Source organism: Ricinus communis, chromosome 6, assembly GCF_019578655.1.
Source record: "Ricinus communis isolate WT05 ecotype wild-type chromosome 6, ASM1957865v1, whole genome shotgun sequence".
NCBI classification, from domain to species: Eukaryota; Viridiplantae; Streptophyta; class Magnoliopsida; order Malpighiales; family Euphorbiaceae; genus Ricinus; species Ricinus communis.
Window position 1 is genome coordinate 12756154 of NC_063261.1, and position 27943 is coordinate 12784096.

The 27943-nt window shown below is 32.4% G+C and overlaps 1 protein-coding gene, 2 non-coding genes and 1 pseudogene across 3 annotated transcripts; 1 reads left to right on the top strand and 3 right to left on the bottom strand.

Annotated features, from left to right (window-relative positions):
* Positions 1-9008: 9008 nt before the first annotated feature.
* On the top strand, positions 9009-12619 carry LOC125370354 (annotated as a pseudogene).
* A 2774-nt stretch (positions 12620-15393) lies between these two features.
* TRNAW-CCA lies at positions 15394-15467 on the bottom strand. Its single transcript has one exon. It is a non-coding gene; the product is annotated as a tRNA-Trp (tRNA).
* Positions 15468-18794: 3327 nt separating this feature from the next.
* LOC125370279 (ATP-dependent Clp protease proteolytic subunit-like) lies at positions 18795-23034 on the bottom strand. Its single transcript, XM_048375285.1, has 4 exons — positions 22952-23034; positions 22193-22400; positions 20128-20435; positions 18795-19490 (listed from the first exon to the last, which is right to left on the bottom strand). The coding sequence occupies exons 1-4, from the start codon at positions 23032-23034 to the stop codon at positions 19265-19267; spliced, it is 825 nt and encodes a 274-aa protein (XP_048231242.1). The 3' UTR covers positions 18795-19264.
* Positions 23035-25517: 2483 nt separating this feature from the next.
* Positions 25518-25624, bottom strand: LOC112536118. Its single transcript, XR_003080182.1, has one exon. It is a non-coding gene; the product is annotated as a small nucleolar RNA R71 (small nucleolar RNA).
* Between the last annotated feature and the right edge of the window lie 2319 nt (positions 25625-27943).

Consider the following 27943-nt stretch of genomic DNA (forward strand, 5'->3'; position numbering starts at 1 on the left):
TGTGGAATTAGGATACAGGTGTAGGCTAAGTCAATCGATAGATAGTTTCAGTCCTCTTGAAAATACTAGTGTAAGTGAATACCCGATTCTAAATGATACAGATAAAAACACCCGTAGTTGGAGTAATAGTGACAGCTCTAGTTACAGTAATGTTGATCATTTAGTCGGCGCGAGAGACATTCGAAATTTCAACGCTGATGAAACTTTTTTAGTTAGGGATAATAATAGGGACAATTATTCCATATATTTTGATATTGAAAATCAAGTTTTTGAGATTGACACTGATTATTCTTTTCTGAGTGAATTAGAAAGTTATTTTTATAGTTATTGGAATTCTAGTTCTCTGAATAATGGGTCTAGGAGTGGCGATTCCTACTATGATCATTATATGTATGATTCTATATATAGTTGGAAGAATTACATAAATAGTTGCATTGACAGTTATCTTCGTTCTCAAGTCTGTATTGATAGTTATATTTTAACCGGCAGTTACAATTACGGCGAAAGTTCCATTTATAGTTACATTTATGGTGAAAGTGGAAATAGCAGTGAAAGCGAGAGTTCCAATCTAAGAACTAGTACGAATGGTAGCGATTTAACTAGAAGAGAAAGTTCTAATGATCTCGATATAACTAGAACTCAAAAATACAAGCATTTGTGGGTTCAATGCGAAAATTGTTATGGATTAAATTCTAAGAAATTTTTTAAGTCAAGAATGAATATTTGTGAACAATGTGGATATCATTTGAAAATGAGTAGTTCAGATAGAATTGAACTTTCGATTGACCTAGGCACTTGGGATCATATGGATGAAGATATGGTATCTTTAGATCCCATTGAATTTCATTCAGAAGAGGAACCTTATAAAGATTGTATTGATTCTTATCAAAGAAAGACAAGATTAACAAACAGGCACAAGTCAACTAAACGGCATTCCCGTATGTAACACCCGAAATTTTTTTATATATTTAATAATGAGTTTTTATTTAAGTTAATTTTAGCTTCATTATTATTGGGTTTAATTTTAAATGATTTAATGAAAAATTTAATATTAATCAAATAAATGAGTTATTTTCTATACCCAATTAGTTTGAAATTTTAAGAAATTATTCAAGTAAATTATTTGAGAAATGATTATATTTTGGTTATTCAAAATTTTTCCAAATGCATATTTATATAAGTAAAATTATATATTGAAAAATTTTGGAAGAAATTATAAAGGATGTTTTTATAAAAGAATTTTGGGAAAATTGGTATTATAATTGATTAGTAGTATTAAATTTTAAGTTGGAAATTGATTATTTAATTTAATTGTGTATAGGATTTAATTGGAGGATTATTTTGGAATAAGGATTAAAAGTATAATTTTATTTTTGTGAGGGTTTAATGGAAATTTGTGAGTTTGGTATTTTCGTAAATAAATATGTCGGTCAGGGGTATTTTTGTAATTGTGTATTTTCAATAATTCGGATTTGGCCCAAATTAAATAGTTAGGGGCTTAATTGAAAGGCTAAAAAGAAGTTTGGGGGTTAAATTGGAATTCTGCAGGATGAAATTGTAAGTAATTAAGAAAGTTGAGGGACCAAATTGCAATAAGGAAAAGTTCAGGGGTCAAATGTCGATATTGAAGGGAAAGAAATCGGGGAAGAAGAGAGGAAGAGAGAGAGAAAGCGGGGCCAGTATGCGAGAAGAAGGAGGAGGCCGGGTCGCGTCGTCGGTGGCGGCCGGGCGTCGCGATCTTGGAAAGGCGTTCATGGCGCAGCCAGCAAAAGTGGCGCGCGAGGCGCGAATCGCAAGGAGAGAAAGAGCGGCCCGTCGTTCAAGCTTCCGTGGCCTTCCGACCGATCTTGGTGGCGATCCGCTCCCCTTGGAGAGAGCTTCCTTTTGGCGATAGCGGCGTCGGTTTTGGTGGCCGGAGGAGAGAGTTCCGGCGAAGTGGAGGCAGCCGCGTTTTTGGGCTTTTTCGGCGAGCTCCGGTAGAGGATGGATGATCGGAGGACGTATCCCGACTCTCCTCAGCTCAAGCTTCGCGATGGCACTGGTTTCGTGGCGATCGGGCTTCGTTGGCAAATCGACGGTCGAGATCGTCCGCAAATCCCTCCGGATGATCGGGTGTCAGATCGGAAAATCAAAAGCGGGAATCATCGTCAGCGCGTCGTTGTGAGTCCGATGGTGTGTTCGGATCGTCGATCGGACTCCGGCGGCCGGAGGCGAGTCGACCGAGCGACCGAGCGTCTCGGTAATTTTTCTTTGGCCCGTTAATTTTAGAAATTCTTGGTTTAATTGTGTCTATTGGATTATATTGTGTATTTGATGATATTGTGAGTCAAAAATAATTGTCTGTCAGTTTGCCTCGTATTTTGTCTTTGTGTGGCGAGTCGGAAATAGTGAAGTTTGGGGACTCGACTCCGTTGTTTAAATTGTTGGATATTTGGAGTGTTTTTCCGGCAGTCCCGGACCCGTTTACGGGGGTAATGTTCGTGTTGTAGGGGAGGTTCTGCCGGATTTTTGGTAGAATTCTCCCGAGTCGAGATTCTTAGACAGTCAGTCCTAGGAGTCTAGACCTAGGATTAATGATGGATTGTCTCAGTGTATTGATAAATTATTTTCCGTGATTAGATGATCATGCATTGGCTCGCTCCTACCGAGGCACCGGAGCGAGCTAGGAGGTCGCCTAACTCGTGAGTTAAAGTCATTTAATCATTGCACTATTGCTAATTCCGATTTAATATGCTATTTTGAAAGTTCATGCATAATATGATTATTAGTATCGCAAAATAAATGATTTCACTTGATTATTAATATTTGAAATAATATAAATATTATTATTAGTAAGTTATAATAAGACAAACGTTATTATTTTTTCCCTTCACAAATTGCACGTCGTTTTATCTTAAATCTTTAATCTTTATTTCGATATGTGTTGGATGAGTTCATCAGATAATAATATTTATTAAATGTGGTGATTGCGATTTGGGAAATGTGGCTTGTAGAACATGCTGGCATTAATGATCATGGATATAAGGTTATTATGGATTTGTCTGCCCTGATCGAGCATTGCTCTCTGGGCTGAGTTCAGTTGATTGCCGGAGTTAAGGTCCCTGATCGAGCGATGCTCTCTGGGCGCCAGCTTATTTGGAATTCAAGTGTTCAGGCTGGAGGTAAGGACCCTGATCGAGCTTGCTCTCTGGGGCGCCGGACTGTTGGATTAAGAGAGCCGAAAGGCTATTAGAATTTGGGGTTAGGGTTCTACTGAGCCACTCGTCCCGTAAAAGTAAAAATATATTTTTATTATTCATTTATTATGGTATGATTATAATATGGATTGTATTTACATGCATGGTTGATATTTTGATTCGAATGATTAATATTTTTATGTGAAGGAAATAGTAGGGTATAATTATAGTATGGTTTGATATACTGATTTGAATAATCTATGTTTTCTGAGAAGAAGCAATAGTCTCTAGATTATTTGATTTTAACTCACTCTCGAGACTGACAGTCTCCATTTATGTTTTTTTTCAGATTCGTGACTGTTAGTTCTCCATGACTCTTATTCAAGAACTCCTTCATCATCGGGTGATGTATTTGATTTGGTATGTAAATTGGTAAATCTTAGATTCTCCGCAGTAGTAATAGTAAATGTATCAGTTGTAAATTTTATGAGTTTCAGGTCTCGCCTAGTTCTTCTGGCAGACCGATTAAATTATGTAAAATGTAGCATTTAAGATAATTTGTGGCTTTAATAATAATAATTTGAGATGAGATTTGTTTAAATCAGTGAGTGTCAGGCTTACTACGGGTTTCGGTGGCCTTAAGCCTACCCATTCCCTAGTGCCGGTCACGGGCCCACGGGTGGGGTCGTGACACTGTAGCAATTGGGGTTATCGATTTTCAGTTTATGGGGGGTAGTATGGGATCCGTAGTAGGCGAGAAAATCACTCGTTCGATCGAGTATGCTACCAATAAATTTTTACCTCTTATTTTAGTGTGTGCTTCCGGAGGAGCGCGCATGCAAGAAGGAAGTTTGAGCTTGATGCAAATGGCTAAAATATCTTCTGCTTTATATGATTATCGATCGAATAAAAAGTTATTTTATGTATCAATCCTTACATCTCCTATAACAGGCAGGGTGACGGCTAGTTTTGGTATGTTGGGGGATATCATTATTGCTGAACCTAACGCCTATATTGCATTTGCAGATAAAAGAGTTATTGAACAAACATTGAATAAGACAGTACTTGAAGGTTCATAATCAGCTGAATTTTTATTCCATAAGGGCTTATTCGATTCAATCATATCACGTAATCCGTTAAAAGGCGTTCTGAATGAGTTACTTCAGTTCCATAATTTCTTTCCTTTGAATCATAAATCAAGTAGAGTCTGAAGTTAAATTAATTAAATATTAAATTAAATTACTTAATTAAAAATAAAAATGAGTTAATTAAATTTAAATTAGTTAATTTATTTTTATATCTGGCGAGTAGGTATTTTTTTTAGCAGAATCAAAGGAGAAATCCATTTTTTTGATTTTTTTTGTGACATAACAGAAGAGTAAATTGTAAAAAGAATCATGTAGATACTTTCTTTTACTGATATTTCTGATTACTAATTAAGAAACCTCTATCAACAAGATCAACAAGAAAAAGAGTGAATTCTTTTTTTCGTGAAAAAATGGGCAAGGTATAATAAATAAAATGAATTTCATGTTCTTTTCTCACCTATGCATAAAAAATATAGAGTCTTGCATATTTATATATCTCTTGGGAATCTCCTTTTTCTTATTAAAAAAAATTGACAGCTTCTAAATTATAATGAATTCTGGGAGAATTTATAATCGGAAAAACTCTTTATTTTTTTATTTTATATTAAATATATTAAAATATTTTCTGTTAAAGTAAAGTTAAAAAAATGAAAAAAGAAAAATGAAAGTTATAAGACAAGAAAAAAAAGATAATAAAAGAAGAATAACAAATAAATGGATTATCATATTTCATGTAGAAATATGAATAAGTCATTTAGTTAGTTCTACGCTCTTTGCACTTTATTATATTATATATACTCACTTAGATACACTTAGTATAATTATATGCGAATTTTAATGATTATAAGAAATCTTTCTAATAACTAAATAACTAATAAATAATTAATAATAGAATAACTAATATAAATATAATTAATTTAAATTATTAATTTAAATGATTAAATTAATAGAATAAAACAATAAATAATAATAAAAATAATAATTATAATAATAAAAATAGATAAATATATTAAAATATAAATATATTAAATATATATTAAAATATTAAAATAAATAGTATAAAAATAATATAATATATAATAAAAAATTAAATAACAGGTACAAATATTAAATCGAGGTGCCCATTCTGACAATTCTCAACAGCTTACCCTCCATTTTTGTGCCTTTAGTGGGCTTAGTATTTCTGGCAATTGCGATGGCTTCCTTATCTCCTCATGTTAGAAAAAACAAGACTTAGACTTGGATCATAATATAATACAGATATAATACGGATATCTCTTTAGTTTAGTATAATATGATATAACATACGAGCAGCTTTGTAATACCCAGAATTTTTATATATTTAATAATGAGTTTTTATTTAAGTTAATTTTAGCTTTATTTTTATTCGGTTTAATTGGAATGATTTAAATACAAATTTTGAATGTTAATGTTAGACAAATAAATGAGTTATTTTCCATATCCAATTAGTTTGATTTTTAAGGAGTTAATTAAACAAATTATTTGAGGAATAAATTATATTTTTATTTGGTTATTCAAAATTTTTCCAAATGCATATTTATATAAATAAAATTATATATTGGAAAAAAAATTATGGTAGAAATTGTAAAGGATGTTTATAAAAGAATTTTGGGGAAAATTGGTATTATAATTGATTAGTAGTATTAAATTTTAAGTTGGAAATTTATTTTGGAATAAGGATTCAAAGTATAATTTTATTTTTGTGAGGGTTTAATGGAAATTTGTGAGTTTGGTATTTTCGTAAATAAATATGTCGGTCAGGGGTATTTGTGTAATTTTATATTTTCAATAATTCGGTTTTGGCCCAAATTAATTAGTTAAGGGCTTAATTGAAAGGATAAAGGAAAGTTTAGGGGTTAAATTGAAATTCTGCAGGATGAGATTGTAAGTAATTAAGGAAGTTGAGGGACCAAATTGTAATAAGGAAAAGTTCAGGGGTCAAATGTCGATATTGAAAGGAATGAGATCGGGAGAGAGAGAGAGAGAGAGAGAAAGTGGGCGTCGCGCGTGAAGAAGAAGGAGGAGCCGGGTGCTGCGTCGTCCACCCGGTGGCGCCGACCATCTGGGCGGCGAGCTGCTAGCGTCGTTGAAGCAGTGGAAGCGGCGTGAGCGAGGAAGAAGGCAGCGGCTTCCCGACGCTTTTCAGCTTTGGTCTCAAAATGACTGGTGACTTGAAGGCTTTCTTTTAGCGGTGGCGGCGTCAGTTTTGGTGGCCGGAAGAGGGAGTTCCGGCGAAGTGGTGGCAGCCGTGTTTTCTGGCTTTTCCGGTGAGCTCCAGCGGAGGATAGACGATCGGAGGACGTATTCCGACTCTCCTCAGCTCAAGCTTCGCGATGGCACCGGTTTCGTGGCGATCAGGCTCCATTTGCGAATCGACGGTTGAGATCGTCCGCAAATCTCTCCAGACGATCGGGTGTTAGATTGGAAAATCAGAAGCGGGGATCGTCATCAGCGCGTCGTTGTGAGTCTGATGGTGTGTTCGGATTGTCGATCGGACTCCGGCGGCTGGAGGCGAGTCGACCGAGCGACCGAGCGTCTTGGTAATTATCTCTGGCCCGTTAATTTTAGAATTCTTGGTTTAATTGTGTGTCTAATGGTTTATATTGAGTATTTGATGATATTTGTGAGTAAAAAATGATTGTCGGTCAGTTTGCCTGCCTCGTATTTTGTGCTGTGTGGCGGAGTCGAGAAATAGTGAAGTCTGGGGAACCGACTTTCGTTGTTTGAATTGTTGGATATTTGAAGTGTTTTTCTGGCAGGTCCTGGACCCGTTTTATGGGGGTAATGTCCGTGTTGTAGGGGAGGTTCTGCCGAATTTTCGATAGGATTCTCCCGAGTCGAGATTCTTAGACGGTCAGTCCTAGGAGTCTAGACCTAGGATTAATCATTGATTGTTTCAACATTTTGATAAATTGTTTTCCATGACTAGATAGTCTGTTTGTTCGGCTCGCTCCAACCGAGGCACCGGGGCAGAGTTAGGAGGTCGCCAAACCTGTGAGTTAAAGTCATATATCGCTTATGCACGTGTCATGCATAAAATTTGATTTGCTACTATGATTATTTATTTGCAAATTTTAATTTTTCATTTAATTATTATTATTATTTGCATGATGCTTTTAATTACTATTTAAATATGTTTTTCCTTTATCACCAATTTTAATATTGCATGATGACTCAGGATGGAACGGCAGTAGAACATAAGAGTTGGATGAGTGTTCCAATATAATCTAAGAGAGATAGGAAAAGGGTAAAGAGGTAAAAATTTTAAGAAAGAAAGATTAGGACCTGGCATGGTCGAGCATCGCTCTCTGGGCTTAGTAGAATGTGGTTGCCGGAGTAAAGGTCCCTGGTCGAGCATTGCTCTCTGGGCGCCGGCTTATTTGGAAATTTAAGTGACCAGATTGGAGGTAAGGTCCCTGGTCGAGCTATGCTCTCTGGGAGCCAGTCTTATTGGATAAGAGAGCCGAAAGGCTAAGGCTGAGAGTTAAGTGACCGGACTGGAGGTAAGGTCCTTGGTCGAGCTTTACTCTTTGGGCGCCAGTCCTGTTGGAATGAGAGTTTTGAGATGTTAGAGTTGAGGTTAGTTGAGACATAAGTATTGAAATAAATCGAGATGTTAGAGTTGGGATTAGGGTTTTACTGAAGTGCTCTGTCCTGTTGCATATGGAATAATTTTTGTTTAAGCATGGCATGACACATATGTTTTAACATGATACGTATGGTTAGCATGACTTATTAATTAATTAAAATTAAATAAGGTGATATTGAGATGTTCGAAACTGTTTTTAGATATATGATTTTAGCTCACTCTAGACCGATACCTCCATTTTAATTTTCGATTCGTGACTGTTAGTCTTCCCGCGACTCTTATTCAGTAACCCGACTCCTTCATCATCGGGTGATGTGTTTGATTTGGTATGTCAAATTGTAAAAAAATCTTAGATTCTCCGCAGTAGTAATAGTAGATGTATCAGTAGTAAATTTTATGAGTTTCGGGTCTCGCCTAATTTTTCTGGCAGACCGAAGTATTTATGTAGAATGTAACTATTAAGATAATTTATGGCTTTAATAATATTAATTTGTGATAAGATTTGTTTAAGTCAGTGAGTGTCAGGCTTACTACGGGTTTCGGTGGCCTTACGCCTACCCAATCCCTAGTGCCGGTCACGGGCCCACGGGTGGGGTCGTGACAAGCTCCCTTCAAACGTAAATGAAAATGAAAGGGTTCTTATGCAGGTGTAAATATGATGTATAAGTAAATGGACTATATGAAAATAAATCGAAACTTTGGCAGATGCTTGAAAGAAATGCAAAACAAAGCTGATATTTTTATATATGTGTAGATAGGGGATCCTATGGGGGGGCTGAGCTCTCTTTTTCTTAATCTAAGAAATTCGATGAATTCCTCCTAAAGATTCACACCAGAATAATCCGAGTTGATGAAAGTTACTTCGGAAACAAAAAAAGAAAGTCAAATTCATTTGGGCTAGTCTCCCGCTTCAAATAAAAAACAACTTGATCTAGTATGAGTTGGCGATCAGAACGTATATGGATAGTACTTATAGCGGGGTCTCGCAAAACAAGTAATTTCTGCTGGGCCTTTATACTTTTTTTTTTATGTTCATTGGGATTTTTATTGGTTGGAATTTCAAGTTATCTCGGCAGAAATTTGATATCTTTATTTCTTTCTCAGCAAATAATTTTTTTTCCACAAGGGATCATGATGTCTTTCTATGGGATCGCCGGTCTATTTATTAGTTCTTATTTGTGGTGCACAATTTTATGTAATGTAGGTAGTGGTTATGATCGATTCGATAGAAAAGAAGGAATAGTGTGTATTTTTCGCTGGGGATTCCTTAGAAAAAATCGTTGCATTTTACTCCGATTCCTTATGAAGGATATTCAGTCTATTAGAATAGAAGTGGAAGAGGGTATTTTTGCTCGGCGTGTCCTTTATATGAAAACCAGAGGCCTAGGGTCCATTCCTTTGACTCGTACTGATGAGAATTTGACTCCACGAGAGATTAAGCAAAAGGTAGCAGAATTGGCCTATTTTTTGCGTGTACCAATTGAAGTATTTTGAAATGAGCTGAAGAATGAACATTTTCTTAACAAGAGCAAAAAAATCCAAGAGTCTTCGTTTTTTTATAGTTATAGCATAACTTAACTGAAATTTCACAATACAATATTGATGAACCAAAGAGACATATATATATATATATATATATATATATATATATATATATATATATATATATATATATATATATATATACACGGAACAATTCTAAAATAAAATCAAACCTTTTTTATGTGTATCTAAATTCAATTTCAATATTCAATAAATTTAGTAACAAAATAAGTAATAAATCGAAATAATAGACCCATCTCATAGATCAAAACAAAACATTTCGGAATAAAATATAGAATAAAGAAATTCTCTTTTAATTTTCAATATTTGAATCAATATTTGAAATTGATACATTAGATATGGATAGATCGTATCTTGTAAATTATCTTTCCTTTCTTGACGTTTTTTGTTATCTTTCTTTTTGTCCTCCCTAATGAACAAAAGGCTGAACCAACTAGAATAATAACTTTTCTGTCTTATTTTATTTTTGCCACTCATTTTTTATTATCGCATTACAATATTCTTCAGAAATCTTTCTAAATTATTCCTGTGGAATATGGGTAAGTTGGCCATTTTTTTTTTTCAAAATATTTGTTTTGTTGATAGAACGGAATTCTTTCATCTAGAAATCCGAATTTGAATAATTAAGATACTTAGAAACAATTTATTTTTTTTGTATTCTTTCAAAATTCAAGGACTAACCGCTGACTCACAAATAAAGAATAGGGAATAGATTCATAAGTTCAAAGCCTCATAATAGAACTTATGCTTGATAAAAATATTAGATCATATGAAGGTGGGTTCATTAAAAATTCACAGATGAAAAAATGAAAAAATAAGAACATTTATTCCCCTTCTATATCTTACAGCTATAGTTTTTTTGCCCTGGTAGATCTCTTTTTTATTTAATAAAAGTTTGGAATCTTGGGTTATTAATTGGTGTAATACTAGTAAGTCCGAAACTTTTATAAATGATATTCAAGAAAAAGTATTCTAGAAAAGTTCATAGAATTAGAGGAACTCGTTCGCTTGGACGAAATGATAAAGCAATATCCAGAAACACATCTACAAAAGTTTCGTATCGGAATTCACAAAGAAACAATCCAATTGATCAAGATGCACAATGAGGATTATATCCATACGATTTTGCACTTCTCGACAAATATAATCTGTTTCGTTATTCTAAGTGGTTATTCTATTTTAAGTAATGAAGAACTTATTATTCTTAATTCTTGGGTTCAAGAATTCCTATATAATTTAAGCGATACAATAAAAGTTTTTTTTCATTATTTTATTAACCGATTTATGTACAGGATTCCATTCATCCTATGGTTGGGAACTAATGATTGGCTCGGTCTACAAAGATTTTGGGTTTGCTCATAATAATCAAATTATATCTGGCCTTGTTTCCACTTTTCCAGTCATCCTCGATACAATTTTTAAATATTTGATTTTCCGTTATTTAAATCGCGTATCTCCGTCACTTGTGGTGATTTATCATTCAATGAATGACTGAAAAATGATCCATGAATCCAATTAGAATGTTTGTTATTTTGTACAAAATACAGAAGCAAAACATTCAAAATCTTACTATCAAACAAAATCTTACTCTATTTAATATATATATATCTTTTTTCTATACATCCAAGAGATTCTCTTCCTATATTTTCTATTTTAGTAAAAAAAATTTAGTAAATAGCAGTATCGTGGATAGGGAATTATAATAGCGACCTACCTAATTTTATTGTAGAAATTTTCAGGATCAATGATTGGACCATGCAAACTAGAAAGACCTTTTCTTGGATAAAGCAAGAGATTACTTTTTCCATTTCCGTATCGCTCATGATATATATAATAACTTGGGCATCTATTTCAAATGCATATCCCATTTTTGCACAGCAGGGTTATGAAAATTCGCTCGAAGCAACTGGCCGTATTGTATGTGCCAATTGTGATTTAGCTAATAAACCCGTGGATATCGAAGTTCCACAAGCGGTACTTCCTGATATTGTATTTGAAGCAGTCGTTCGAATTCCTTATGATATGCAACTGAAACAAGTTCTTGCTAATGGTAAAAAGGGGGCTTTGAATGTGGGGGTTGTTCTTATTTTACCCGAGGGGTTTGATTTAGCCCCTCCTAATCGTATTTCGCCAGAGATGAAAGAAAAGATAGGAAATCTGTCTTTTCAGAGTTATTGCCCCAGAAAAAAAAAATTCTTGTCATAGGTCCTGTTCCTGGTCAGAAATATAGTGAAATTACCTTTCCTATCCTTTCTCCGGACCCCGCCACTAAGAAAGATGTTCACTTTTTAAAATATCCCATATATGTAGGCGGAAACAGGGGAAGGGGTCAGATTTATCCCGACGGGAGCAAGAGTAACAATACGGTTTATAATGCTACAACAGCAGGTATAGTAAGCAAAATCATACGACAAGAAAAGGGGGGTTACGAAATAACCATAACGGATGCGTCAAAAGGACGTCAAGTGATTAATATTATACCTCTAGGACCAGAACTTCTTGTTTCAGAAGGCGAATCCATCAAACTTGATCAACCATTAACGAGTAATCCTAATGTGGGTGGATTTGGTCAGGGGGATTCATAAATAGTACTTCAAGACCCATTATGTGCCCAAGGCCTTTTGTTCTTCTTATTCTTCTTGGCACAAATATTTTTGGTTCTTAAAAAGAAACAGTTTGAGAAGGTTCAATTGTCCGAAATGAATTTCTAGATTTGTAAATTTATCAACATCAAGTTCTTAAAACGAATAACAGTTGGTAATTATATATGATAAAAAAAATTAAAAGCTCTTTGCTTATTAAAAATTTTAAATTTTTTTATACTAGATGTTTTGAATTATTTGTACTGCATTTCTAGTCATAATATGTATATTGGTAAGAAGACTATTTGACTTTATCCCCTTTTTTGTGTTTTTTTAATCTAATTTTTTTTGAATCTAAATAAAATGGGAGCGGTGTGATCATCTTATTATTGTCAGATTTAATTGTCATAGAGTGCATTAATAGCTTTTTTCTATTCTAATAGAATCCATATGACTAGATACTAAGCATAAGATAAGTAAGCGGAAAAGCAAAGGCTAAATGAGGGAGAACAAAGGATTCTAGGAAGTATTTTTTTTATTCGTCTTCCTAGTCTTCGACACAAGAAAAGGAATTTTCCACATCCCTTTCTTGTGTCAAAATAATATCGATTCTTGATCCCATTCCTCAAAGATTACTATTCTTAACTTCTGTTTTTTCTTGGTTTATCATAACTTACTTTTCAATTTTATACGTATAAATTCGATTTTTACATAAAAAATAAGTAGCGGACAAACACAAAAAGAAAGGGGAATTTTTTGAGCAAATAGAACTTCTTCAATGAACTTAAAAAAAGAAAAACAATTTCAACTTTTTGAGATACTCAAATAAATAGAATAAGGTTCTATTAGCATAGAAAAATTTGCATGATATGGGATCGACAAAAATATAGAAAATATATATTATGCCATCTAGGAAAAAGAAATCGAAGAGTTCCTCGTATAACTTTGAAAGTATTGATAGATACTATCGAGGAACAAATGTTCTAAATCAATTAATGGAGTTACTTTTTCAAAAACACGATCCAAAAAAAAAGTGTAATAGAATTTTTTTGAAATATAAAAAAAAGCAATCTATCTTGTCACTTATACGAATAAAGTATTATGATTATTATGGACCCTCTCGGCCTCAAATCAAACAGAGAAAGGAGGGGGTCCATTGAGTTCTTACGCTTTCATGTCTACAACTCAGTTCACCCGATTACTTACTACTTACAGGGATGAACCCAATCCGGAATATGAACCATAAAAGAAAATGCCTAGTAAACTGATCACAAGAATACCAGTTACAATACCTATTATCCAAAGGGGAATTCTTCCAGTAATATCGGCCATTTATCCCACTTCCCTCCACATTTAATCAAGTGGTCGTGCTAGAGATATAAACAGTCATAGATAATTATTAGATGATATCCTTCCAATGAGATAAGAGAATTCCTATTCTTATTTATTGTTCTACTATTTTATTTTCTTCTATTAATTGAAGAAGTAATTAGAAAATAAAACTGCAAGTACAAAAATGAGTAATAACCCCCAGTAGAGACTGGTACGATTCAATTCAATATTTTATTCGTTCGAGTTTGATTGTATCATAGTTTTATAATTAATTAGGATTAGATTTATCGTTGGATGAACTGCATTGCTGATATTAACCCCCAAAAAAAGGGTAGGTACTGCTAGTCCGTGAACAGTCAACCATCGTACTGTAAAAATTGGATAGGTTCGATCTATGGTCATTGGGCCACCTAAAAAGATTTACTAAATTCATCGAGTTATTCTAAAGGATCAAAACGGCCAGTTATTAATGGAATTCCCTGTCGGCTCTCTGTAACATATTCATTTGGATGAGGACTCCCAAATATATCATAAGCTAAACCTGTGCTGACCAATAACCAACCTGCAATGAATATGGAAGGTATAGTAATGCTATGAATGACCCAATATCGAATACTGGTAATAATATCAGCAAAAGAACATTCTTCTGTGCTTCCAGACGTAGTGAGCTCCACATATTCTTGTACAATCAAAAGGGATCGATTCTGTAAAAGATGAGATCAGTAAATGCAATTTCACTGAAATTGAATCTTTGTGAGATCGTCAATATTGTACCAAAGATTTCTTTAAAGTATACCGAATCGATAGCTATCCTTCTTCCGACGCAAGAACGCAACTTCAATCAGTATCGAAATGAAATCTTAGATAATCCCTTTCTTCTTTTCTTTTTCTTGTTGCTGTAGAACTGTGTACCATAAGATAAGGTCGGGTAAAATGCGAATTCAATGGGTTATAATAATAATTCATGGAGGAGATTATCATATTTCTGCAATTCAATTAGATGTGAAATCAAAAACTTTTGTGGTTATAAAAGAGTTTCCCCCCACCCCCTTTTTTTTCATTTTGTTTTTCATTTTAAGGAATTGGTTAGTCATCTATTAAATTAACAAGTACCAATAGTAGAGAATATTCGATGAAAAAGAAAGAAGGAGAACAAGGAAAAAATAATTGTGATAATCAATATCTGTGATGCATGTATTTGTGTATTAGATTTAAAAAGTCTTTCTTGACACTTAACTACATATTTTTTCGTTTTAATATTAATATAATATGGAATGAGAAATGTAAAATCTAAAAAAGAAAAGGATAATTGAAATTACTAGTCTTAGAATCTAGTTGTACAAAAAAAAAAGATTTTCTTTTTTTAGTGATATGATCGTGCGATACTTCTTTTCTTCTTACTTTATTGTATTGGATTGGAGATATTATGTGAATGAATCAACTAATAACTCTAATAAGTTAAATTCAAATTTAAAATAAAAATAGAAAAAAAGTAAAATGGTAAAGGTATTCTAAAGAAAAATAGAGGGTCGTTTTCATTTTAAAATGTAAAAAACGATGCAAATTTGATACAAATATACAAATACTAAATAAATAAACTAAAAGAAAAGGAAATTTTTCGGCAGTATTCCATCTATTCTCTAGTTCTTTACCGTGTTAATTTTCCATTTTTTCTTATTGAGATTTTTCTTATTGAGATTTTGCTTATTGAGATTTATGTGCGATATGGATTAATATTTAAGGATAGATATTACCTTTCTTCCCCCTCCCCCCCCACCCCCCTCTTTTTTCAAATAAATTGAAATGATTGAAGTTTTTCTATTTGGAATCGTCTTAGGTCTAATTCCTATTATTTTGGCCGGATTATTCATAACTGCATGTTTACAATACATACGTGGTGATCAGTTGGACCTTTAATTAATTAATTAATTAACACCTTGTTTTTTTGACCTCCTCTTTTCTTTAATCTACAGGAGGTAAAATTCAGATTGCTCTTCTATTTTTTGTGTATAAAATTTGACCTAACAAAACAAGAACAGAATCACACTCTGTAGGATTTGAACCTACGACATTGGGTTTTGGAGACCCACGTTCTACCAAGCTGAACTAAGAGCGCTTTCTTATCCCAATCACAAAAAAATCATAATGTAAGTAAAAAGATTCTTTTTTTAACAACTCCAATATATCTTGAATGCCTATACTATCATATATAATATGATAAAAATGAAAGATTAAGTATGGCCAAGTTTAATTGATCTCAATTGATCCCTCGTTATTACTGAGAGACGAAGTAATAGGTAGGGTTGATAGGATACGAACCCGTGACATTTTGTACCCAAAACAAATGCGCTACCAAGTTGCACTATATCCCTTTCAATTGGTTTACAATGTTATTATAAAGAATACCCGTTTTGTTTTCCACATACTTATTTCATTTTCTCCATTGATATATTTTTTCTTTTTGATCTCATATCATATATTATATAATAATATCGCTTATTATATCTTATTATATAATGATATACTTAATTAATAATAAAATAATGATAAACTTACGTAATAATAAACTTACATAAATTTTGTGAATGCTCGGGAAAAAGGGAAAATTTTTCTTTGTTTAAGAAAAGGAAAATCTTATCTAGCAAATTATTGTACATTTTAATATGAATTAGAGATTCCGCTAACAAAATAAATGCAAGTGTCCTTTAACTACATATACGTCTGATTATATATGTATAATCATTATATATTATTACAATAAAATAAACATTATTTATTACAATAACAGTGAAGAATTAATAAGGAGGGTTTTAAATACGAGATCTAAAAATATATCTATTTGTGGCACCGATAATAAGTACTCTATGGTTTGCGTCTTTAGCAGGTCTATTGATTAGGATCAATCATTTTTTCCCGGATGCGTTGACATTCTCCTTTTTTTCATTCTAGTTATTAACGTGCGTGTACAGGGGGTGAAGAAGATTAGAGATACAATTAAATATCTGTGACTACTGCCCCTCCTCTTTTTTTATTTAATTAGAATAAGTGAGAAAAGAAAAAAGAATAAAAGTGGATTCAACCGCAGCAAAATTCGAAACTTGGGGCCCCAACTTCAAGTAAAGTAAACTAACTTCAATTAAATTATTTAATTAAGATAAGAGAAGGGAAGTAGAAATTTAATTATTGCAACAGTATTATGCAAGATGCTTAAATGAAATACTGTATTGTGATTCTAATCTAAACTTATAATCTAAATATAGTTTAGAATCTTTGTATTACTTATTACTACTATATTAGTTGCAATGAAATCTTTTAAAATTGGATTTCGAGTTAGCAACTTATATTTTTTTCGTTCCTTTCTTCTGCACTTCGGATCTGAAAATCGAAGAGTTGAATGAATAAAAACCCCAAGGAGGTTCATGGCCAAGGGTAAAGATGTTCGAGTAAGGGTTATTTTAGAATGTACTAGTTGTGTTCAAAACAGTGTTAATAAAAAATCAACAGGTATTTCCAGATATATTACTTAAAAGAATCGACATAATATGCCTAGTCGATTGAAATTGAGAAAATTCTGTCCCTATTGTTATAAACATACAATTCATGGAGAGATAAAGAAATAGACGGAACCGGTCGCCTGCGTGTTACCTTTACAAGAAAGATGAAAAATGACATAAATGACATATTAATATATAATATGTTATGTAAATATATTGTTAACATATATTTACATATATTAAAATTTTATATATATATATTTAAATATAAAATAAACAAGCAAAATCCTATTTCTTAATTCTAAATCATTTTTGATCCAATTGAACGAAATAGGATTTTCGAAATAAGGAATAAACAAACCATGGATAAATCCAAATGACCTTTTCTTAAGTCCAAGCGATCTTTTCGTAGGCGTTTGCCCCCGATCCAATCGGGGGATCGAATTGATTATAGAAACATGAGTTTAATTAATCGATTTATTAGTGAACAAGGAAAAATATTATCTAGATGGGTGAATAGATTGAGTTTAAAACAACAACGATTAATTACTATTGCTATAAAACAAGCTCGTATTTTATCTTCGTTACCTTTTCTTAATAATGAAAAACAATTTGAAATAAAGCGAGCTCGTCACTATAACTACTGATCTTAGAACTAGAAAAATAGGCTTGCTCCTCAATTGAATCAAAATTCAAATCCAAATTTAATTTAAACCTAGATTAATGTTTTGTTCAAAAAATCTGAAAATCAAAATTTGAGTGTCGTGTTGTAAGAAACAAACGAGTTGGGTAAGAAGAAATTTTTTTTTATTGAATGTTTTTGTTCAGTTTGACTACTTTATACTTGATTATATTATCATCATATTTTATCATACTAATTTCTCTTCTACCTTCCCGGAATTCATTCTTCAAGGGATTCCATGTAAAATATTTCATAGATTCTTTCCAATTTCCTTATTTTATAATGTCATTGGAAATCAAATAAAGACAATTCCTATTTAATATAGCTATTTGTGCAAGTATTTTATGATTAAGAAGCAACTGTCTCTTGTACAAATTATTTATTAATCTACTATAACTATAGGATACCCTATTCTCGTGAATTACTGCATTTATCCGAGTGACCCATAAATGACAAAAATTTCTTTTTTGCCTATCTCTATCCCGATGGGCCAAAGCCAAAGCTCTTATTTTTTGTTGAACAATAGTTCGAGTAAGTCTTGAATGAGTCCCGCGAAAGCTTGATGCGAATAAACGAATTTTTGTTCTACGCCTCCGAGCTATATATCCTCGTCTAATTCTGGTCATTGAATAAACAAAACTTTGATAAATAACTAATTGATTTCCTTTCTTTCAGTTATTATTTTCCCCTTTTCTATAATAATAAAATGGATTCTTCTAGTGTATAAAATAATAATTCCAACGGCTTTTGCTACTATAACCTTCCCAACCATGAAACTGTATTGATACTAGGTATCAAACAAAAATATAATAAAAAATTAGTAAATAAAAATATAGAAATAGATAAATAAATAATAGAAATAATAGTGGGTTCCATCGTTTCTATGGTTACTTCTTAAACGGTGAGGTCTTTTCTATACGCCGGAGCCCTTCCTTATTTAATCATTTAATATAATAAATATTTAATCATTTAATCAATGCTATTGTTAACATGTACAGTTCACACTTTTTGGCTCTACCCATTGAATTATCTAGTAATAGGTCTTTCATAAGGAGATCCGTCTATATAGTAACAGTATTTAATCATGAGGATTTTCTAATTAATTGACCCTGTTAGTCCGTTCTTGCAAGAGTAGGGGTATAACTTTTGGCTTTTTAATTTAAATAAGATTAATAAGATTTTTCCCGCTTAAAGGATAATCATTTGTTACCAATGGGAAACTCTTTCTTGTTTTAAATTGAAAATTGAGGTTGCAGCAATGAAACCATAAATTTGATACACAATAGACGAATATGATAGATCTTTTTTTTTTTAGATAATGAAGGGGATTCTTCTATTTTATCTTATTCATCCGTACTGATCATAGATACTGGAAAAGTTTTCTTTTGTCCAAGTTCACGATCTGAACAAGTCGCACATACACCCTAGTACATGTTCCTTGGCGCTGAGGACATCCCCCGAGAGCGGGGGATTTGGTGATGTTTCTGATTGGCTGTCTTGTGTTTATAATAAGTTTTTTAATAGTTGGCATGTTGAATCATATGCATAATGGGCTGGTTTAGATCGATCATAATCGGATGATTATGCATTTTTTCTATATTAATATTCTATTATTATTATTGATATTTATTATTATTAATATAATTAATAGAATATTAAAGAATATTTAATTGAAATTGAAAGTCCGGTAAGAAAAAAAATATTCAATCGTGATTTGCATGAAATTTCTACTATTTCTTATGCAATTGCTACAAGATCAACAATTCCATGAGCTTGGGCTTCTACTGCTGACATAAAAACATCTCTTTCCATATCTTCGGATACAACCCATAAATGTTTTCTCGTTCTTTGTGCATAAATCCTTGTGAGGATTTCGCATAGTTTCAGTAGTTCTTTTGCTTCCAGGACAAATTCTCCTATTTTGTCCTCATAAAAACCAGCAATAGGTTGATGAATCATTACCCTGATGATATAAGAAAAAAATGGCTATTCTATTTCGCATAATAAATAAAAAGATGATGAGAAGAGATAAAGAATAATAAGAAAAAAAAAAGATAGAATTGAACAACCGTACATCCATTTTTTACGCATTGCATATGGCTCCACAATGGAATTCACTTTTACTTAAGTTTTCTTATCGAATAAAAACATAGAGTTTATCAGGTTTAAATCAGTAAATGATCCAATAACCACCCTTTCCTTGTCTTTGGAGGAGTTCAAAAATAAAACAAAATACTATGGTGGTCCCGTTGCTTTATTTCATCAGTGATTTAGCAATCCCAAAGTTTTTTTATTTGAAAAATAAATCTTTTTTTTGTACTCTTTTATTTTTATAACATAAATAATGTTAAGAGCCCTCCGGTGCAAAAACAAAAAAGTTTGTGACGCTAAAATAGGCCCCTCATAGAATAAAATCAGAAATACCCTTACTTAATATCTCATACTACTCTTTCGATACATAATCTAATGTTTAAAAAAAATTCTTATATCTATATCGAATTCGAACTGCCATGCTATTATTACTTAATATTTATATTTCAATATTTCATATGGAGAAGGCATAGTTTTCTTTTTTCTTTTAAATAAAAATCCATTGGCACCAAGCATGAGGGAATGCTAAACGTTTGGTAATTTTTCCTCCAACTAGGATAAAAGATGCCATTGAAGCAGCTAATCTCATGCATATTGTTTGTACATCTGGTCGCACAAATTGCATAGTATCATAAATAGCTATTCTGGGTATTACCCATCCGCCAGGAGAGTTTATAAACAAATACAAATCTTTAGTCTCGCTCTCTATAGTGAGATATACCATAAGACCAATAAGTTGATTCGAGATCTCACTATCAACATCTTGACCTAAAAATAGCAATCTTTCTCGATAAAGTCGGTTGATTAAGATAAATTTCTATCTTCTAGGAACCGTACGTGCACCTTTTGATGCATACGGTTCAACAAAAATTGACGAAAATAAAATAAAATAAAGAATCAATATGTTGATTCCAACCTTCATTTTTTGATAGTGAGTACTTTTTAACTTAACTCTTTTTTTTTTCTAATGTCTAATGCTAATGAACTAGTTTTCAAGAAAGATGAGTTTTAACCTGTTTACCTATAAAATAAATAAAGGTTTCCCTATAAAAATAAAAAGAAATTATTAAACTTATCAAACAAACTTCTCATTGATGTATTTTTTCATCGAGATTCGATTCAAATCACGACGACATTATCTTGTTCCTAAATGGGTTTCTTCAATTCTTTTAGGTTTGTGCTCTACTCTGAGTAAAGATTTGCCCGATTTTTATTTGCACATATAGAGGAAATGCCCCAATATCGCGTCTTTTTGTTACAACTTTTTTTTATTTAATTCATTTCACGTCTTCTGCCAAATATTTGACATATTCATAATTATATTATTTGATTGAGTATGATTAGCAGTTTGAAATTATTTCAACTTCATAAATAGAATATGATACAAGCAGTAATCGTATAGATATATTACCAATTGGGTTCTTCTAAACGGAGCCTGGATACTTCATTTTTTTGGTCCAAACAAGACAACCATAAATCATTCTAATTAATATATAAATCTAATAAGTTAAATTCAAATTTAAAACAAAAATAGAAAAAAGTAAAAAAAAAAGTAAAAAGGAAAAGGTATTCTAAAATAGAGGGTCGTTTTTATTTTAAAATGTAAAAAACGATACAAATTTGATACAAATATACAAATACTAAATAAATAAACTAAAAGAAACTATCAAAATAGAAATAATGTTCCAATCTTTTTTATTTTTTATTTTGTAGTAATTTCCGTAGTGATTCTAAGAAAGTTTTTTGAATGAAGTTATACAGCATAGTTTTTTAATTCTAAGAATATTAAATAGAATTAATTTAATAAATAAATATTAAATATAAATAAAATAAATAGAATTAATAATAAGAATTAATAAATTAATATAAAATAAAATAGAAAAAATTAATAATTAATTTATAAATATAATAAATATAAATAGAATAATTTATGGTATATGGATGCTAAATTGGTGGCTCTTGGTGGCTTTTAAAGAGAAGAAGGTATTTTGATACGAAGAGGAAAATAAAAGAAGGATATGATTAATGTCACATTTCATAAAAAGAAGAAAATGAGAAGAAAAGAAGACACATCAAGGCAACTTACAGGATAGTAAATGCATAATATAAAAAGGCTCCCTCATCTGAGTAATACTTGACATTCACTTTAAGGGGTGTATCAACAATGAAGAATCCTAAAGACCAGCCAATGCAACTAATCTTGAGTATACTTATGCTGATTGAGAAATATACCAGAGGAGTTAGATTGAACTTCTAATCCTAAGAAATATGCAAGATGGCCAACATCCTTCATATGAAAGGTATCTCGAAGACGCTGCTGAAGTTGAGTAATCAATAAATAATCTGTTCCTGTGATAACTATGTCGTCAACATAGACTAGAAGAAGGATGATTGCAGTAGCAGTTTTATGAAGGAAGAGAGAAGAATCATATTGACTTTGCATAAACTTAAACTATAGTCAGGTAGATCTGAACTTCTCAAACCATGCACAAGGAGCTTGTTTTAGTCCATATCGTGAACGATTCAGCTTACAAACTTCCAAAGTAAAAGTGAAAACAAACCTTGTAGAGGTACCATGTAAATATCTTCTTTAAGATCACCATGCAGGAAAGTATTTTTAACATCCATTTGTTTAAGTAACCAACCCTGTGAAGCAGTAATGGCAAGAATTGTTTGCACAGTAGTCATTTTAGACACAAGAGCATATGTCTCCTCATAGTGTACCCCATACTCCTGTCTATTACCAAGAGCAACCAACCTAGCCTTATAGGGCTCTAGAGTCCTATCAGACCGAAGTTTTACTGAGTAAACCCACTTACACCCAATGGGTTTAACTTTGGGTGGACATGGAAAAATATCCCATGTATAATTATCCTAAAGAGCTCGAAGTTCTTGCATTGCTTGTTGCCAACTGTAATGATCCAAAACTAGATCACATGAGATATTGTCTGCTTTGCCAACTGTAATAACCAGGAACTAGATCACATAAGATATTGTCTGTTTTATCCCCCATGGGCCTCATGATTTTGTCCCTTTAGTGGGTTCGAAAACTTTTTAGGAGGTCACCCATCCTCGAATTTCTCTGAACCACGCACGTTTAACTTTGGAGTTCCTATAACTCCACGATGAAATAACTAAAGACGCCTCATGTGATTAGTTCCAATTTTTTATATATATCATCAACCATTCTCTGCCCCATTTTGTATCTTAGAGTACTGCCATCCTAGAAGTCTGCCAAAAGCCGCTCCTTGTCCAGGCATCCTATCCTTGCTCCGGTGTCCATTTCCCGCCCTCGTCGGACCACTTCTCTAGGTTAAGCTATCACATGCCCACCAGCTTCCGCCTAGTTCATCCTCGAACCACACATCTACTAGAGGGGTCCTGCTCTGAAACCATTTGTAACGATCTGAAACCATTTGTAACGATCTGAAACCATATCACATGAGATATTGTCCGCTTTGGCCCCCAATGACCTCACGGTTTTGTCCCTTTGGCAGGTTCAAGAACTTCTCAGGAGGTCACCCATCCTGGAGTTTCTCTGAACGAAGCATGTTTAACTTTGGAGTTCCTATAACTCCATAGCCAAACAACTAAAAGACGCCTCATGTGATTCGTTCCAACTCTTTACATATGTTATCAATCATTCCCCGCCCCATTACGATTTGCAATTCGATTCATTCATGTATCCCCCGTACCTTAGAGTGCTGCCATTCTAGAAGCTTGCCAGAAGCTACTCCTTATCCAGGCATCCTATCCTTGCCCCGACGTCCACTTCCCACCTTCATCGGACCGCTTCTCTAGCTCAGGCTATCACACCAACACTCATGCTTAACTACCTGTGAGTAAAAAGATGGAATAAAAAAGAGGATAAAGCAGCACTAAAGGATGTATGTGCTATGTGTAATTTTACACATGTCTTTGGGTTGGTTTTTAATAATTTTTGAATAAATAGTTATATTAATTAGGAAGAATTTACATTTTTTATTAGGAGCTTATTTAAGTTATATATTTATTTTAGTATTTTCATTTACGTTTAGTTTATTTAGGAAATTGTATTTAATTTTTAATAAGTTTTTCCCTTTTTTATAGGAAAGTCTAAAAAGGAGCCTTAGATGATCAAGGAAAATGTGTAATGCCCATACACGGGCGTACTTGTGCCCGTGTCGCATGGTGGATAAAAAATTAGGAAGCATGTTTGTACATATGGTCATGTTCAAAGCCGTGTGTGCCACTGGATTTTGAAGAAAATAACATACAGAAGCATACGAGAGTGCTCCAAACTGTGACTACTTCTGCCTGAATCGAAGAAATTGGAAAGCATACCATAAGATCATACATGGGCGCGTGCCAAGCCGTTTCGTAAGGAAAAGGATGTGACATGGCCGTGTGCCAAGCCGTGTCGAGTAAAAGAGAGTTTTCTTTCACATGAAACTCGAAAATTTAGGGCAAAATAGGGATTCCTTTGAGTCTTAGCTATAAAAGGGGAACAAATAGCTATTTTAATAGACAACCATCAGAGACACAATTTTTGAAGACATACTCAAGGAGATCAAGAAGATTTACAATGAAGATTCAAGAGTTTGAATTAATTATTTTCTTTCCTTCTTTGATTTCTTTAACTATAATTTTATGAGTTGCCACAATCATGTGTGGCTAAACTCTTCTTAGGGTTTGGATATTTATTTTCTTTTAGCGAATTAATTTTTAGTTAATTTTATAAGTTGCTTTTACTTATTCTTGTATTTGATTTTAGACATGATTAAAATATGTTTTTGGGTAAATTAAAGACAATAAAAAAGTTGCATGATTTATCAGCTCATATACTTGTAAAAATTAGGAACCTCGATCACGAAAATAGATGAATCCTTCGGAGAATAATAAATTACTAAGTAACTTAATGAACCCTAGTTAATTGACGTGACCATGAAAATAAGTTGCAATTGACTTTGGTATTCTTAGATGAGCTTAAAAGAGACTCTAAGTAATTTGACTAATTTACCCTTAACTAAATTAATAATTTGAATTGTGAAAAAATTCTATAATTCGAGTAATAGTTAGTGAAACTAATCCAAGCTATAGTTTTACTTATTAGATTTTGAAATTCTAGTTTTAAGATTTCTTTTCGTATTAGTTATTTATTTCAATTATAATTATTCGATTTGTTAGATTGTGGAAATACAATTAGAGCTCGTACTTGGTATCAATCTCCTCGTAAAAACGATACTTATACTCATTCTGTACTACTTATTGTGAACCGTGCACTTACATAATTTTTCTAACAAGTATTTGGTGCCATTGCCGGGGAGATCTACAATACCAATATTAGCATACTTTCTTTTCTACTAGACTAACATTTTTATTTTTGTTTTAATTATTATTATTTTTTATTTTAAGGTACTTGACTCTTGTTTATGCAAACAAGATCGAAACATCTTGAACTACAACAAGTAAACCTAGAAATTGAAAAGAGTTGCAAAAAGAACAGAAAGGAGAAAAGAGAAAGAGATAGAAGAATGGCTGAACCAGCAGGACAAGCTAGAGCTTTAGAAAAATATGGGGTCCCAAGTCTTATAGGAAGCCAAAATTGCATTGTGAAGCCCACTATCGAAGCTAATACCTTCGAAATCAAACCTACATACATCCAAATGGTTTCATAATATTAGTTTGGTAGACTACCATCAAAGGATCATATTGCTCATCTAGCTCTTTTCTCGACATATGTGACACTTTTAAGATCAATGGAGTGAGCATATATACTATTTGCCTTAGGTTATTTCCCTTTTCATTGAAAGATAAGGCAAAATTGTGGTTGGGATCATTGGTACCAAATTCCATCACTTTATGGAATACACTTTCTAAGGCATTTCTTACTAAGTACTACTCGTCTAGAAAGACTGCCAAATATCGCCAAGATCTCGCTGGATTTAAGCAACAGCCTGGAGAATCTCTTTATGAAGCTTGGGAAAGATTTAAAGACTTGCAAAGACATTGCCCACACCATGGTATTCCAGAATGGCTTCTCATGCGAACTTTCTATCAATGATTGTTTGAATCCTTGCAGATTACTGTTGATGCTACTGCATAAAGCTCCTTTATGAGCAAGACACTGAAGGATGTATATGCACTCTTATAGAAGATGACATCTAATAATTATCAATGGCATGGGGAGAGAAATCAGCCTAAAAAAGCAACAGGAGTATATGAGGTTCATAGCTTAAGCATGGTAAATGCCAAGTTGGATTCCCTCACTAAGAAATTAGAAAGGTTGAATATCACAGGTTATCTATCATAGGTGCTATCTTGTGAAGTATGTGGAGGAGGACACTCTACTACAGAATATCAACAAGATAATTCTTTCTCCAAGGTTGTTTAATTGAACAACTTAATGCTTTAAATAACTTCAATGGCAGACCTAAAGGAATCCATACTCCAACACTTACAACCCTGGGTGAAGGAACCTCTTCTCATGGTCGAATCAAGGAGGAGATTCTAACCCTAATGCTAATCAAGGGTATAAGGCACCACCTCCATTAGAGTTCCAGCAAAAGAATTCTCACCCTTAACCTGAACCCAAGACAAATCTTCAGATGATGATGGAGGATTTCACCCAATCCCAAATAAGGCAATGCAAGCAGTCTAAGTAAGTCTGAAACAGCAAGAAGAGGTTGGAACAATTGCCACACACAATAAGATTCTATAACACTAAATAGCATCATACTACTAGAATAACTTTAATTAAATCTTGTTATATTAGATTATCTAATTAAATCTTCTATACTAAAATTATAAGGAAAAATTAAATAGGAAGCCTTATATATATATATATATATATATATATATATATATATATATATATAGGATTATATTCTAATTTAATAAATATTATATTATATTAAAAATTATCATATTAAAATAAAAATTATTTTATTAAATATAAAAAGATTTATATATTTACTTTATACTTTATTTAATTTAAAATATTATATATTAAGTTTTTCTATGAGACTCCACTTAACAACATTTTATAAAGTTACATCATATAGAGTTCAAATAAAAAAATAAATCCAACTTTGATGTGGCTTATATAAGAATAGATCATCAGTGTTGAGCCACTGACAGGTTGAGAGGAGACCAGAGATCAAAGCCGCCGGCTGTTGAGAGGAATTGACAATCAACAGTAGCCACTAGCAATTAAAAGGAGTGAAAAAGAGCTTTTCAATTTTGGAGTGAGAGGAGCTCGATAATTTTTAGAAGTAATTGATGAAAATGTTCAATTCTATGCATAAAAGAATAACTATTCTTTAATTCTTTTATGAAATAAGTATTTTATAAAAATAATAGAATTGCTATTCTATCCTAAAAATGCGAACCAAATTAAGGAATAACTATTCATATGAAATAGCTATTCTATTCCTTGTCTATTCCATAAGCCAAACATGATCTAGAAAAATAAGAGGCTTCTTCATAGCAGTAGAAGTAGAGAAGTTTCCTGAACCGATGCCAATTACACATAAATTGAGAAGAGCGACAACAAGAACGATCCTTTCAATTAGAGGCTGATTATTGATAAAGAAAGAGAGACAGAAGAAAGAGGGTGATAATGAAAGAGAGAGTGAACACCAAGAAGAAAGCGAAGGCTAGCTTGGAGAGAGAGAGGCCAATTTTCACCTGGCAAAGACTAGAGAAAAATTGTAGCAAAAAGCGTCTCTCTTCTTGAGTTGCCTTACGACGCTTTTTTGTCCAATGCATCAATAAATTTATTATTTAGCGACGTTATTTCATTTGTGTCACTAAGTAATTGATTGTGCCTACATCAACTGCATTATAAAAAGCGTTGGTAAATGTAATAATTTAAAGGTGCTTTAGTTATTTGCTTGATAAAAGGGCTATTTTAGCGTCGTTTTGTACTAGTTCGATAAATAAAATATTCTTAAGACATTTTGCACTATTAGCGTCGATATATAAGCTCTTTTAACAACACTTGCTAATTAAATGTTGGTAAGGACATCTTTTTTTTTTTTTGTAGTGATCGATAGGTAAGTTTGTACTATGAGTTTTTTTCCTACTGATGCTTGTGGTATTTCCTTAGAGAAAAGTATAAAAAAGTAGTTTATGGTTTGACATTTTTGCACTTAAGGAATTATGTTTTTTCATATCTTATGATTTAATTTCTTATATTTTTACTACCTTATAAATTATTTTTTTTAGATTTCTATAATTTAATATTAGTATAATACTTATTTTTAATATTAAAATTACTTATTAAGTGGTTTAGCATACAACTAACTACATTGAGCTCATAGTAAATAATACTAATATATATAT

What these genes read in the sequence shown, in the direction of transcription:
- LOC125370279 (XM_048375285.1), bottom strand. Translation starts at nt 23,034, where the DNA reads ATGGTTTCAGATCGTTACAAATGGTTTCAGAGCAGGACCCCTCTAGTA. An exon ending in TTAAAGAAGATATTTACATG is followed by an intron (nt 20,436 to 22,192) that starts GTACCTCTACAA and finishes CCTAGAAGATAG; the next exon opens with AAATTTATCTTAATCAACCG. An exon ending in TTAGCATTCCCTCATGCTTG is followed by an intron (nt 19,491 to 20,127) that starts GTGCCAATGGAT and finishes TTATATCATCAG; the next exon opens with GGTAATGATTCATCAACCTA.